This window comes from Camelus bactrianus, chromosome 8 (assembly GCF_048773025.1).
Source record: "Camelus bactrianus isolate YW-2024 breed Bactrian camel chromosome 8, ASM4877302v1, whole genome shotgun sequence".
Lineage (NCBI taxonomy): Eukaryota > Metazoa > Chordata > Mammalia > Artiodactyla > Camelidae > Camelus > Camelus bactrianus.
The window spans coordinates 91,795,312-91,807,850 of NC_133546.1; the positions used below are offsets into that span (position 1 = coordinate 91,795,312).

A 12,539-nucleotide genomic window follows, 5' to 3' on the forward strand; every position below is an offset into this window, starting at 1 on the left:
CGGGGGGGCCAAAGAGGAACCAGGCATGGCTGGGGGCCATTCACTGGGAGAAAAATCATCACCAAGAATTTTCAGGCACACAGGTGCCCAAACCTTCCTTTAAAGGGAAAACTCCTTCTGGATTTTCAGTCTAGACAGGGTCAGCAAACATTTTCTGCAAGAAAAAACTAGTAAATATTTGAGGCTTTGAGAGCCATGGTGACTCTGCTGAATTAATTGGTTCTGCCACTGTGGGATGACAGAGCCGCAGGCAACACTGAAACAGAGGGATGTGACAGTGTTCCAATAAAACTCCACTTAGAAAAAGAGGCAGTGGCTGAGCCAAATGTGGCCCTTGGGCAGTAGTATGTCAAGCCCCTGATGTAGGTGAAAAGGGAAACCTACCAAGGATGAAACTACGAGCTTTGGGCTGGACTGTGCTGGCACTTAATGCCCTGTGAGCTCAGAGAAGGGTCAGGATGGGTTTTGTGAGCAAGGACTCACTTGAAGTCCACTTAAGCTGGGCTCCAGAGCGATGCCAGAAGGACGACATTCCAGGTGCGGGGACAGCAAGGAACAAGACCTGGAAGGAGGAATGGATCTTACAGTCAGGAAGTTGCCTAGGGAAAGAGGATGTTGGCTGGAGACGTAACACGGACATCCATGAAAGACAGCTGTGTAGTTAGACTTGACTGTGTGGGCACTAGGGAGCCATTTCCATTTCTTGAGCAAGAGTGGACCTATCCTCAGAGGGTGGGGTGAAGATGAACAGATGGGGTTCAGAGGCTGGCCAGGGGGACACTGAGGAGGGGTGCTGGTTGGTCTGGGACCTCACCACCAGCTCTGCTCTGCCGTTGGCAGCAGAAGTGGGTCTGGGGGCTTGGTGGGTTTGGAGCCATCCTGCTGATGATCTGTGACAGGGACAATCTGCACTGTGATGACCAGGATAACAGAAGCACGTGCACTGCCTGCAAGGAGAGGGGGCAACGGGGAAGCTTGTGGTCCTGGACTTTCAGCATCACTGCTCAGCTACCCTGCAGGGATTCTGACCCACATGAGTGGCTCTGAAGGCAGAGCTCAGGGCCAGAGTTTCAGCTCCTGATACACTGATGTTCCTTCAAACCTACCTCAGACTGGCAGCTGGTCCTCCCCAACATCCCCAGTGCCACCAGGCACACACACCAGGGCAGAGCTCTGGACATGAGCTGACTCCCCTTTCTCCCCCTCTAGGGGAGTGGAGAATGCTGACATGACTTAAGTGCCTACTGTGAGCTGGGCCCTTTCCCAGAACTCTGACTATTCAAGCCGGAGGGCAGCATCTCCTCACTTCAGAGGTGAGGCTGCTGAGGCCACTGGAGGCACTCCGCCAGTCTGCAGCAAATCCAAGCTTTCCAATTCCAGCACCAAATCCGGCCTCCTCCCTGAGTGCTCTAAGTTCCTTGGCCCTAAGGATCTCAGGGGCTGAGGAGGGTGGTCCGGGGGGGTCCTCAGTTCCTCTCCCCCACTTTTGGCCAAGATCCAAGCAATTGCCTGCGGCGAACATCATTGCTGGGGCTTGGCACATGGGGTCTAATAACCACAGGATTTAGGGGCTCCCAGGACTGAGGGGGGTGTGGCCCCTACAAGCTCCTGAACCTTCTGGCTGAGATGAGCACATCAGAGCCAGAGAGCTGAGGGACCCACAGCAGGAGGGAATGTCCGTGTGGAGAACCGGGGGACACAGGGGCTTTGCTGTCTCTGCCCAGAATTTCTTTCTCATCACCCGCATCTTCAGCCTCACCTCTGGCAGGTACTGGGTGCCTGCTGTGGGCCAGGCACCATGACAGGCATGTCACGTGGTCCTTTCATCCTCATAGCCTGAAATTAACACTTTGGAAACGTTATCATCCCCACTCTATAGCTAAGGAAACTGAAGCCCGGTGAGAACAGCAACTGAATTCCAGGGATGTCCTCGCCTGGTGGGTTCTGAATCCCAGCGCAGGCTGACTCCTGAGCTCTGCACTGACTCCCTCCACTAACAGGAACTGGGAGTCCTTGGGCAGTTCCTGTGGGATCATTCTTCTATGTGGATTATTTCAGAGCTGCACGCCCATCCTCTGAGGTAGGGACCTGTGTGATCCCCATTTTGCAGGTGAGGAAACTGAGGGAGCTCAGAAAGTTGAAGGGCCTTGGCCAAGGTCACAGAATCCACATTTCCTGGGCTCAAGTTGAGACTTATCTGAATCCCAGCTTGAAGAGAGAATCCCTAAAGCCTGCCCCATCCAAACCCCTCATCTTATGGCTGGTGAAATGGAGACCCAAAGGGGAGCGGAGGCTCACCCAGACCCCACAGTGGTCGTCGGCAGCAACGGGACGCAGGTCTCCATGGAGTCCCTCACATATAGTTTCCATTTTACAGATGGGGCAATTGAGGCGTGGAAAAATAAATGGCACAGAGAAGGCTAAAGGAAGTCAGGGTGGTAAACCCAACTTTAGCGCAATGAGATTCCTGAGGTCTCTTCCCCTACCTGCCAGATCCCCCAAGACCTGTTCGGGGGCAGGGCTCCTGGCTTCAGCCAGCTTGACCCTGGGCCCGCCTCTACAAGTTCAGATTTTCTGCCACTCCAGCCCTGAGCCCCTGCCCCTGGCCTGTGCGGTGCTCTGCCTCACCTGTGTTGGTAAGCTGGGGGGTCTCGGCCAAGGGCGGTGTGAATTTGGTGCTGTATGCCTTCAACTTATAATACAGTGCTGCAGGTCAATTAACTCTCAGTAAAACTGAAGAAATAAATTGCGACTTGGGAGACACAGATTTGGGTAAAACTGAGTGTTTCAAGGACAGGAGTCAGGGGCTTATAAAGACAAAAAGCCAAGAGGCTGTCAAAAGTCGCCTGATGAGGATTGTGACTGACACTGACGTGAGCCAGTCAGGAGACACGTGTCCTTAAGGAATCACAGGTTATTTCAGGATAGTGGCTCAGTAAGTAGCTGAAGTTTCTGGCAGGTGTTCCGGATGACTTCATTAGGGCAGTAAGTGCTCACAGGGCCGGATTCTCTGTGGGCTGAGATGTGCATATGTCACACCTCCTTAGTGAGCCCTCTCGAGCAATGCAGACTCCATTTTTTTCTTTCACAAAGGCAGTCTTCTGCTGCCAGGAGCAGTGACCCCAGCTCAGCCTGGAGGACATTCAGGTGAGCTTCAGCTCACTGGCTAGTGCTGTAGGAATAGCGGAGTTTGCCTTCGATCTCTTCCCTGCAGGCGCGGCAGCGCCCATGCCAGCTGTGAATGAGCACAGCTACCTGTGCTCAGGCTTGTGCTGGGGTGGGGGCGGGGAGCATCCCTCCACCCTTCTAGGCTCACCTGGCTGGTCTAAGAATTAACCTGGCATAAGGTAGACTAACAGGAGAAAAATAAAAATTGAATAACACGTATACTTCCTGTGTATACCCATGGGAGACAGCCAGAATAAACTGAGTGAACTCACCAAGAAGGCTGCAGCCCTCACCTTCAACATCATCTTCAGCTAAAGACTAAAGAGGAAGCTGCAGGCAGCGGTCAGTTACAGAGGTCAGCTACATGGAATGCCCGGAGGCATGAGAAGTTCAGTTAGACAAGGGTTGGAAAGATGTCACGTTGATTTAGACGTGGGAGTCATCAGACTCGCTGCGTGGGAATGGAGGAAGGGAAGACACACCAGAGTGGGTGGGGACGGACTGCTGGTGGGGAAGCAAGCAGATCTCTCAGGAAGTTTGTCGTCAGAAGACTGGTTCACGTGAGAGGCAAGAAACAGAGGGAGATGTTTACAGAGAGGGGAATTTGAAATCATCACTGAGGTGGAAGAAGGTGCAAATTAACTAAATAAAAGTAGCAGGATAGCTGGGCAGTGTGACTTTTTTCAGCAGCACTTAGATGCCTGGGGGGACGTAAGGGGGAAAGAATGAGAATCAGTCTGTTGTGTAGTTGGGAGTTTTGCCAAGTAAGTACACTGAAAGGATGGGAAAGGGAATAAAGGATCTAAGTAGGAGTTATTAAAATTTTAGCTCCGGGAAATTGTTGAGAAGGAGAGTATTTCCTTGACTGTCTTACATTCAGTGATTGGGAACCTGCAAATTAAATTGACTAAAGCAGATTACTGTGAGAAAAAAATTACGTATGAATACATGCAAGAGTTCACAAAGCAATGGGATTTGAAGGGGTGGCTAGAATTGGGGGCTTACATACAATTTAATACGTGACAGGAAAAGGAGAAAGGCATTTTCTGAAAAACAAATGACTTCTTGGTGAGAGGGGAGAGAAAGGGCACTTATGGTAGAACAAGTGACATTTAGGAAAGATAGATAATGCCTTAGGAGAATGTATGGGAGAGATGGCAGGTTTGTGACAATGTCCGTTTGAGTCTGGTGCTCCGAACTTGTCTCTAATTTTAAGACTGTTTCCAAAAAGTAAGTAAATAAATAGAGAAAATGAAAAGCCTGAGTCAGATTTCATTTCTCCATGAGGAAACATCTGTGAATCAGTGTTTCAGGTAACATACAGAAAATCTGACGGCACTGTAACGATTGTGATCCATTAGAACACTGAAACAGCCACAGCAGATCCAAACGCTGTCCGTCTAAATCTTTAGGTTGACAGACAGTGATTAACACTGGAAAATTCAAAAAAGCTACCAATCAACACGGCTCAATAACAAGGACAAATCTGGTCAGTGGTTGGGTGCTGCTTAAACAGCTGGCATCCGGGCTCAGTTTGAGTATATAATACTCCAAAGTGCTGAGTTTTATTCCCAAAATCTGCTTAAAAGTCAATGAGATGCAGAGAAACGTGGTTTAAAATACTACATCAGTTTTAATCATGCATATATAATACAAGAATATTTCCCTTTAATAAACATTGTCAGTATCTTACTTAGCGGGAAATAATTAAAATGTTAGGCAAACAGCCCAGAGCAGGTAAATGTTTACTATTTCAGAGCAGGTAAATGTTTACTATTTATCTTGTAGATCAGATACTTTTCTTCAGAATTTCCACATATTCTTCACGTGCTTTCGAAACCAGATCTGGACTTGGACTTGACTCGTCCATCGAGCCTACGAGAGAGTCTGTAGGACTTAGATTCAAGTTCAATAGTAGCTGGAAAGAAAATGAAAGAATTAGATTTACTTAAAATACTTCATAGGTAACTAAATGTCAGTTTATTTTTTAAGAAAAGCTGAGACTCTTCTAAGTTTTAAGAAGAACGAAAAATACCTACATATGATTACAACACAAAATACAAGATTACTACTCTAGACTTTGCCCAGGGCTGCACGTTGAATTAACTGCTCCTGTGGCTAAGGATCAGAGCGCCTGGTTTTCTCACTCTTCATTCATTTACTCAGCAACCATGTGCTAAGGCACTGTGACAAGCACTGGAACCACAAGATGAAGATGACAGAGTCCACCCTGAAAGATCTTGTACCATAAACTGGAGAAACAGATGAACAGGCAGTTTCGGTACAGAGACATAAATGCCATGACAGGTATAAAAGAGGGCAGAGTTGGAACACTCAGAAGGGACGTCCAGCTTTGTGTCAATATTGTCCCCTTTGGTGGCCGTGATGTGTAAGCAGATACCTGAAGGAGGAGGAGAAAGTGTGGGAGGGAGAGGCAAGAAGCAAACACAAAGCAGAGGCAGGAAGGGCGCCCGCGGAGCTGGGCGCAGTCTGACCAGCCGCTGGAGCACAGGGGCAGAGCAGGGGAGGAAAGAGATACGGCTGAAGACTTTGGCAAGAGCCAAATCGATGTGGGTGTTTTTCTTCCAAGCTAAGGAATTTGGAATTTTTCCTGAGGGCAAAATGTTAACTAGTGACAAAGTGAATGACAGGAAATTGTCATCCACCAGGGGACAGGTACATGAACTGTGATTGCTTGAGTCTGGGTTTTTTGCCTCAGTCACTACCAAACTCGAGAAGCTGATGACCTCCATGCTTTGTGAGAACAGGTCTGTGTGCACAGGTGACAGGCCCACGGGGACAGCAGGAGAGGAAGGGCACAGCCAGAAACAGAGAACACAGACTTCTTGAGATTTTTTTAAAGCTGTGGATCATGATGAATAAATGAGGAATAAGTACATTTATCATTATTAATGAGATTATGCTTTCACGTTTTTCATTAGCTATGGTGTAAGGAAAAACTTAACATAGTATCTGTTATTCAAACAACAGAATGAGATGCCATTTACTGTTTACAGTGTATTTCAGAAATCAATGTCTAAATTTAATTCAGAAATGTTGGCAACATACCTTCTTTTAATTCTCTATCTATATTATTCTCCAACTTCTTCCGCATCTGAAATAAGTCAAATATTATTTTTAATGTTTAAGTTAAATAAGAAACACTATCATAGGAATGACAGCTAGCTTATGAAATGTGGCCTTTAAATAATACTTTCAGAGACTTGACCTAACTTGGGGATTGCTTAAATAGAAAAAATAATCACAGGAATAAAATAAAATAAATTCCTACTCACTTTGATTTTAGATAATAGAGAACATATATGTAAGGCTATTTAGATTCCCCTGATGGAAAGCACAGTAAACACTGCCCTGTCAGATACACATAATCTCAGAGGGTGATGCCTGATCTTATTAGCACAAAGAGTTTAAACAATTCATGTTCTACACTGAATGCATTACTTTGCATTTCTCAGAAAAACTGCCCTTTATAAAAGTTTAGTTTTTTTAACGTTAATGGGTTTTTCCTTAAAATGAGCTTTTCCATTCCAGCACTTTTAGAAAATTAAAATTTTAAGGTCTGTTCTTGCTAATGGTTTTAGCACAGAATAGTAGATACATAAAATGAAAAAAAGGGCTCTGTTATGATATCAAGTGAAAATTCTACTGGCAAACAAGTTCAGCAAATGTATTTTGCTCTCTGTATATGACTAAGATATTTCTTTCAAAATCTGCTTGAAGAAAAGGAGGCTAGCGCCAGTTTTCAAAGTTGGTTCCTGATTCACAACTTCCTTGAGTTAGAAATAAGGAAAACAATACGTAATTCTTTAACTGTAACTTTGTTTCTGTTCTAGAAATTGGAGCCAACTATTTGAAACGACTTAATTAGTTATGTATTTAATTATGAAACATGTGGGGACATTTCAAACTACGTGTCCCCACCTACAGTGTTCTTTTAAAAATCTTTCTTATAAAAGTCACCCGGCTCACTAAACAGGGTCTAAACTAGTACACCAGACATAATGAACACTGTGGTGACAACAGTGACACGAGAGCCGAGGCCTTTGTAAATGTTAGGTGCAAAGACAAAATTTGGGGCTACCATTTGCCAGTAGTTTCAGAGACTGTTTTCCCTAACACTCTGACAAGAGCATTCTAGAGAGGCCTTCTGTCATCAACAACGTGACATCAGTGCCAGGTGGGTCCTGTGAAGTGAAAAACGCCTAACAGATAAAGGGAGAAGCCTTTACTAAAATAATTTCATATAACCGTTAATAAACACTATGCAAAATGTAGATCACATTTTTACATGAGTTGAATGTAAGATTACTACCTTTTCCTCTGCAAAGCTATTTTCCTAAATAGGTACTTCTGGGACCTTTATGTTTATTTCTAGGTGAGGACCCCCATGTCCCGATGGTGGAAGTGGTCTGAAGTCCAACATTAATAAGGACAAGGCACCTACAGTTTTACTTAAACTTTTCCATTTAACAAAAACACAGAAAGATGAGAAAATTATACACAGGAAGACAATGTATCAGCAAGTTTTAATTCTAATGACTTTTAATTAGGAGGACTCTCTCATAACTGGCAGTTTGCAGACCATGTCCCACAGAAATGGTAGGTCCCACTGGGGACACTGCAGGATTGAGGTCAAAACTGAGGTCACAGGCTGGAAGATAATGCTGCCCTCTCTTTCCGAGATCAACTTGATAAAAAGACACTTGCCTCACACATATACACACAAGTTCATTTCTGAAGTGAATAAATTTTCAGATTATTGATACTTTTTAAGTTAAAACTTGGTGTCATTCTTATTTTACATGTTATAAAAATTAGTACAATTCCAGAAATGTAATAGAATCAAGTCATTTAACCACTCTGATTCATCATCCTGTTGTAAATAGGTTAATGTATGAAGGAAATGACACTTGTCAGTTTATAACTATTAAATACATGTATTTTGCTACAGAGAAAAGAAATGAAAATTTGTTGATCAAGGAGCTGAAAAATTAAGTACAGAGAAAAAAGTGAATGAAAGAAAATAACTGGAAGTTGAGTGATTGTCTTTCAAAAGATAACACACTTCCTCATTTGTCCATTCAGACAAAATGAAATGAGGGCAGGAGGGAGTCCACAGGGCAGAGAGCTGATACCAGAAACAAGGTTACTGAACTCTGCCTCTGCCTCATGAGAAATGAGCTTAACTACAGTGATAGTTTGATTCGAATTAAAATTCAGAGTGGACGTGCCCTGCCTTGGAAGCCTACTTTTAAAAGAAACGTGACCAGATTCTGCTGAGACACAGTGCTGTGTCATGTAAAAAGTTAAAGTCTTAGAATGTTAACCATTTTAGCTCTGGTGCACTGATATAGTCCCATTTAGAAAAAGGGCTGCTAAACTGAATGGACATTTGAGAAATTTAAAAGTTACTTAAATAAATCATTAGAAAATGTTTGAAAGTGTCAGTAATACACCAGAAGTCCAAAATCAATGAGTGTAAAATTTAGTCTTCCTATTTAAAATAGATTTGAAGGACATTTATTAACTATTGTGGCCATGCTTCATGTTAGGCACACCAACACTTAAAAACTCTTGAACATAAAAAAACCTCTAAAACAGAGAAATTTTGTGTGTTATAATATTGTCTGGAATCCATTTTTAAGTTTTCAATTCTCAGAAAAAAATTCTACGTGCAAGAAAATCTAACAGTGATGTATCTGCTCAGGCTAATTTTAACCTTTTGTATTTTATAGTAATATAGATAAGACAACTGAGTAAAACTGTAAAATTGCTTCTGACATGTAGGACAAAACATCCCAGAAATAAACTAGAATGTGAAATCTGAGGGTAAAAAATTAGCAAAATAGATACGGGGTCCATCTGTTACCACTACAACGATGTCAAGTGACAAGGCTGTACGTCAAGCAGCAGTAAGAGAGGCAATAAATCCAAGTGTTATGAACTGGAAAAAACTTGCTTTGACAACCAGCACGACTGAAATCAGACTTAGAGCAATACTTCTGTGAAGTTAGAAGAAAATGCTTAGTAAGCTGGAACTTCACAGTAGGAACCGTCCAAAATGTTAAAATCTTGCACATAAAGGAGAATGTTAAATTCAATCCCAATGCCATTTTTAACATTTTGCTTTCTAGAACCATAGCTGAAAAGCTGTGCAAGTCTGTTGTTTTGTTAAGCCCCATGCAAAAACCCATCCCTTCATCATTTTAAACAGTATGTTCACACCTCTCATGGCATTACTTTATGTTTTCCCAGCAGAAATAATTACATCCCTAGCAATTCCACAAGGCATCTTCTTTCTCTAAGTCTAAGAAATCTGTAAGCAGTAACTGTACAGTAACTCCTATGAGGCTCCCGGCAGTGCTGAGGGAGACGTGTCTCTGCACCTGGACAGAATGGGGCTTGTTAACCTCCCTGCTAAACCTAGCATGATTCGGCCCCACGGCCCCACAGAAGAACTACGTGTACCTTGGAACTACAACACTGAGTTTAAAATAAATCATTTTCCAGTGTATCTAGAAGTACTAAAAAATAGACACCTCTTTCCTCCAAAAACATCAAAGGAAACAACTGTCCTCAGGAGTCTTCTCCTGAATTGCTTTTGCACTCACACTCTTCCACCATCATCCTGTAAAGTGACCCACTGTCGATTTTTTGGTGACAACTAATGAAAACATTTCGAGTTTGCATCATGCTTAGCCACTGACAGAAGTGTTAGCCATGCATTTTTTTTTTAACACCATGCAGTCTGGTTTCATGACTCTGAAGCACTTAGACTCAATTTACCCACAACACTGTCTATGAAACCTGAGCATTTTTCTTCTTCGATTTATTATGACATGAAGCCAAGTGAGAAGAAGCAGGTTGACACCTCACTTAAAAAGGGCCCGTGCTACCTTTCCCTGCATCAAGAAGATCATGAAAACACCATCAAACCATAAACCAACACGCACCGATTTAAATGGGTATTTTAACAACAATGATACACAATGAAAACTGGTTGTAATTTAAAGACTCCCTATCATTGCCACCTCGTTATTCCTAGTGAGGGCAAGACAGAGACGTAAGTGAACTTCATTTTAAAAATTTAAGTATTTCCTTTACTTGACTACATACTTAGAAATGTTCTACAATTTCTCAGTAAGACATTTTATAGCAATTAAAATAACAATGCTATAAGTAAAATAGCAATTAAGGATGTACTCTTACAGAAGAAAATGATAAAAATTTTAAACTTAAAAACAGACCTTAATGTTTTTAGTGTTACAAGTTTATTGAATTCATAAAAAGAATATATCTTGGATTCCTTTAAATAAAAAACATCTGCATGTGGTTAAGTAGCTCAATGTCAATCATTTACTTATGCTTAGGGGTAGAAAAACTGGGGTGCAGCAAAACTTGAAAATGACTATGAACCAATGCCAAACCGAAATCAATCAGAAGCTAAGCCAAACATTGGAAAATGGATCTCTAGTTATTTGGCAATAATACTTAATTTCTAAACTAGAGTTTAAAATGGAGCTTTTTAAGAAATTTAAAATTTGTCAGTTTAGTTGCATTTATTGAATAAAGTTAATGACAGGTATCTCTTGAAAATTACAAGTCCAGGGACTTTAAAAAAAATTATAAAATTTGTATCCTTTATTAACACAATTAATTATGGCTTTTACTTAGTGTGCAGAAGTCAAATAAACAACTCAGAATTTCATCAAATTAAAAACAAGAATTGTATCAGAAATCTGAAAACCAAGGAAAAAAAGATAATATAACTAACCCTGAACAGATCGCTTATGCTAGTCGAAGGGTCTGAAAAATTCCTGAAGTTCCTTCTTCGAGTAAGACTCCTTTCGGTCTCTACGCTAGTACTAGAACTTTCATCAGAAGGCGGTCCGTCAACAGGCTGTGCGGGAAACAGAGCCGAGGAGAGAACTCTTGTGCTGCTTCTCCAGCTGAAGCTCAGTGCTCACTGCTGCCAGCCTCTCATTAGCCCTGCGAGGATTGCAAAGCACAGATTTCATTCATTTCATTTTCTTCCTAAGTGATGTGTATTTTTAAAGTTGCTATAATAGTAAACAGATTGTCCCATTAAACTGTGTTTTGACACCAAAAAATACGACAGCGCAGACCTACTGTAAACAATTACAGTTTAAAACTGTCCTAAAGAAGGACGTATATGCCTGGGGGGCCCTTAACTAACGAGTACTTCAAAGTGGGGAGAGTCAGAGATGGAGACGCCCCCCCAGAGGATCCCCGCTGCCTTCTGCACTGGCTGCATCTAGACATGTTCACCCTCAGGAAACCAATTTAGAAATAAAAACTAAACCATCCCTCAAAGCCATTTTCAAGCATTTGCTTTCACCCCCCTTATACACACATTTCACTCACTACCTGGGAGACATTAAGCATGCGGCACTGAGGAACAGTTTAGAGACACCACCTCTCGGGGGCACCAGGCGGCAGAGTCGATGGTGGGAAAGAACTACGACAGCACCAGGGGCAGTTTCAAGTGTCCCCCAATGTCCCAAAGCTCATTTTGTTACTTCGCTTTTACCAGAGGCCTACATCAGCACCTGTTTTCCATAACCAAAAAATACTCAAGTGGATTTTCACTTTTATGGAAAAAAAAGCAAAAAGCCAGAATAGCACTGGGTGTTTGTTTCAGCCCGAGCCATCAGAGGGGCAATGAGCACCCCGAGCAGCGAGAGAGGCCCCACTGAGCTCCTTCCCCAGAACCACACTCAGTATCCCGGCATCACACCACCACGGCTTTGGACTGTGTCTGTGAGCGCCTGTGCTTTATGCATGTTTATTTTATGCATCCACCAGCAAGATGTGTCCTAAGGTAACTGCCTCTTTGCTTTACACCGACAACTTTCATAGAAACACTCTACTTTTGGATAGCAGGGAGACCTGTAGCTTATACTGTTATTCAGGCACCGGAGGATGGACCTACCCTTTCTGTCTTCCACACACCCTCTCGGGCAGGCCACCATATTCTTTTTAGCCACTTTGTGAACCACTATACTGCCCTTCACCCTGATGTTAATTTCCCTGTTTCCCAAGCATGCCTTGACGTAGCAGAGACAAACTTAGAAGGATACAGTACTTCATCTCGATGCCCACGAGTGGTGACACCAAATATCACAATCAAGAAAGTAAATTTACCAAACACCAGAATGGGGCCCCTTGGGTTTAAGTTGTACTCTTCCAAAACACAAGTTAATTTTAAACTCATTAACACTTCTATTTATGGGAATTCCAGCTAGAAATTTTGTGATAATATGGCTGTCTAAATTACAAAGTTTGCAAAACCCCTAGCTTAAAGACTAGATCAGGATAAATATATGCAA

At 42.8% G+C, this 12,539-nt stretch overlaps 1 protein-coding gene across 6 annotated transcripts in view; it reads right to left on the reverse strand.

Annotated features, from left to right (window-relative positions):
* Positions 1 to 4,781: 4,781 nt before the first annotated feature.
* Positions 4,782 to 12,539, reverse strand: part of LOC141578432 (ankyrin repeat domain-containing protein 26-like) — a 29,546-nt gene continuing 21,788 nt past the window's right edge. For all 6 annotated transcript variants that reach the window (XM_074368803.1, XM_074368802.1, XM_074368804.1 and 3 more), the window contains 3 exons: positions 10,964 to 11,178; positions 6,238 to 6,283; positions 4,782 to 5,086 (listed from right to left, as the gene is read on the reverse strand). In XM_074368803.1, coding sequence (XP_074224904.1) covers positions 11,082 to 11,178 — 97 coding nt within the window. In that variant the 3' untranslated portion in view covers positions 4,782 to 5,086; positions 6,238 to 6,283; positions 10,964 to 11,081. The remainder of the gene's footprint in view (positions 5,087 to 6,237; positions 6,284 to 10,963; positions 11,179 to 12,539) is intronic.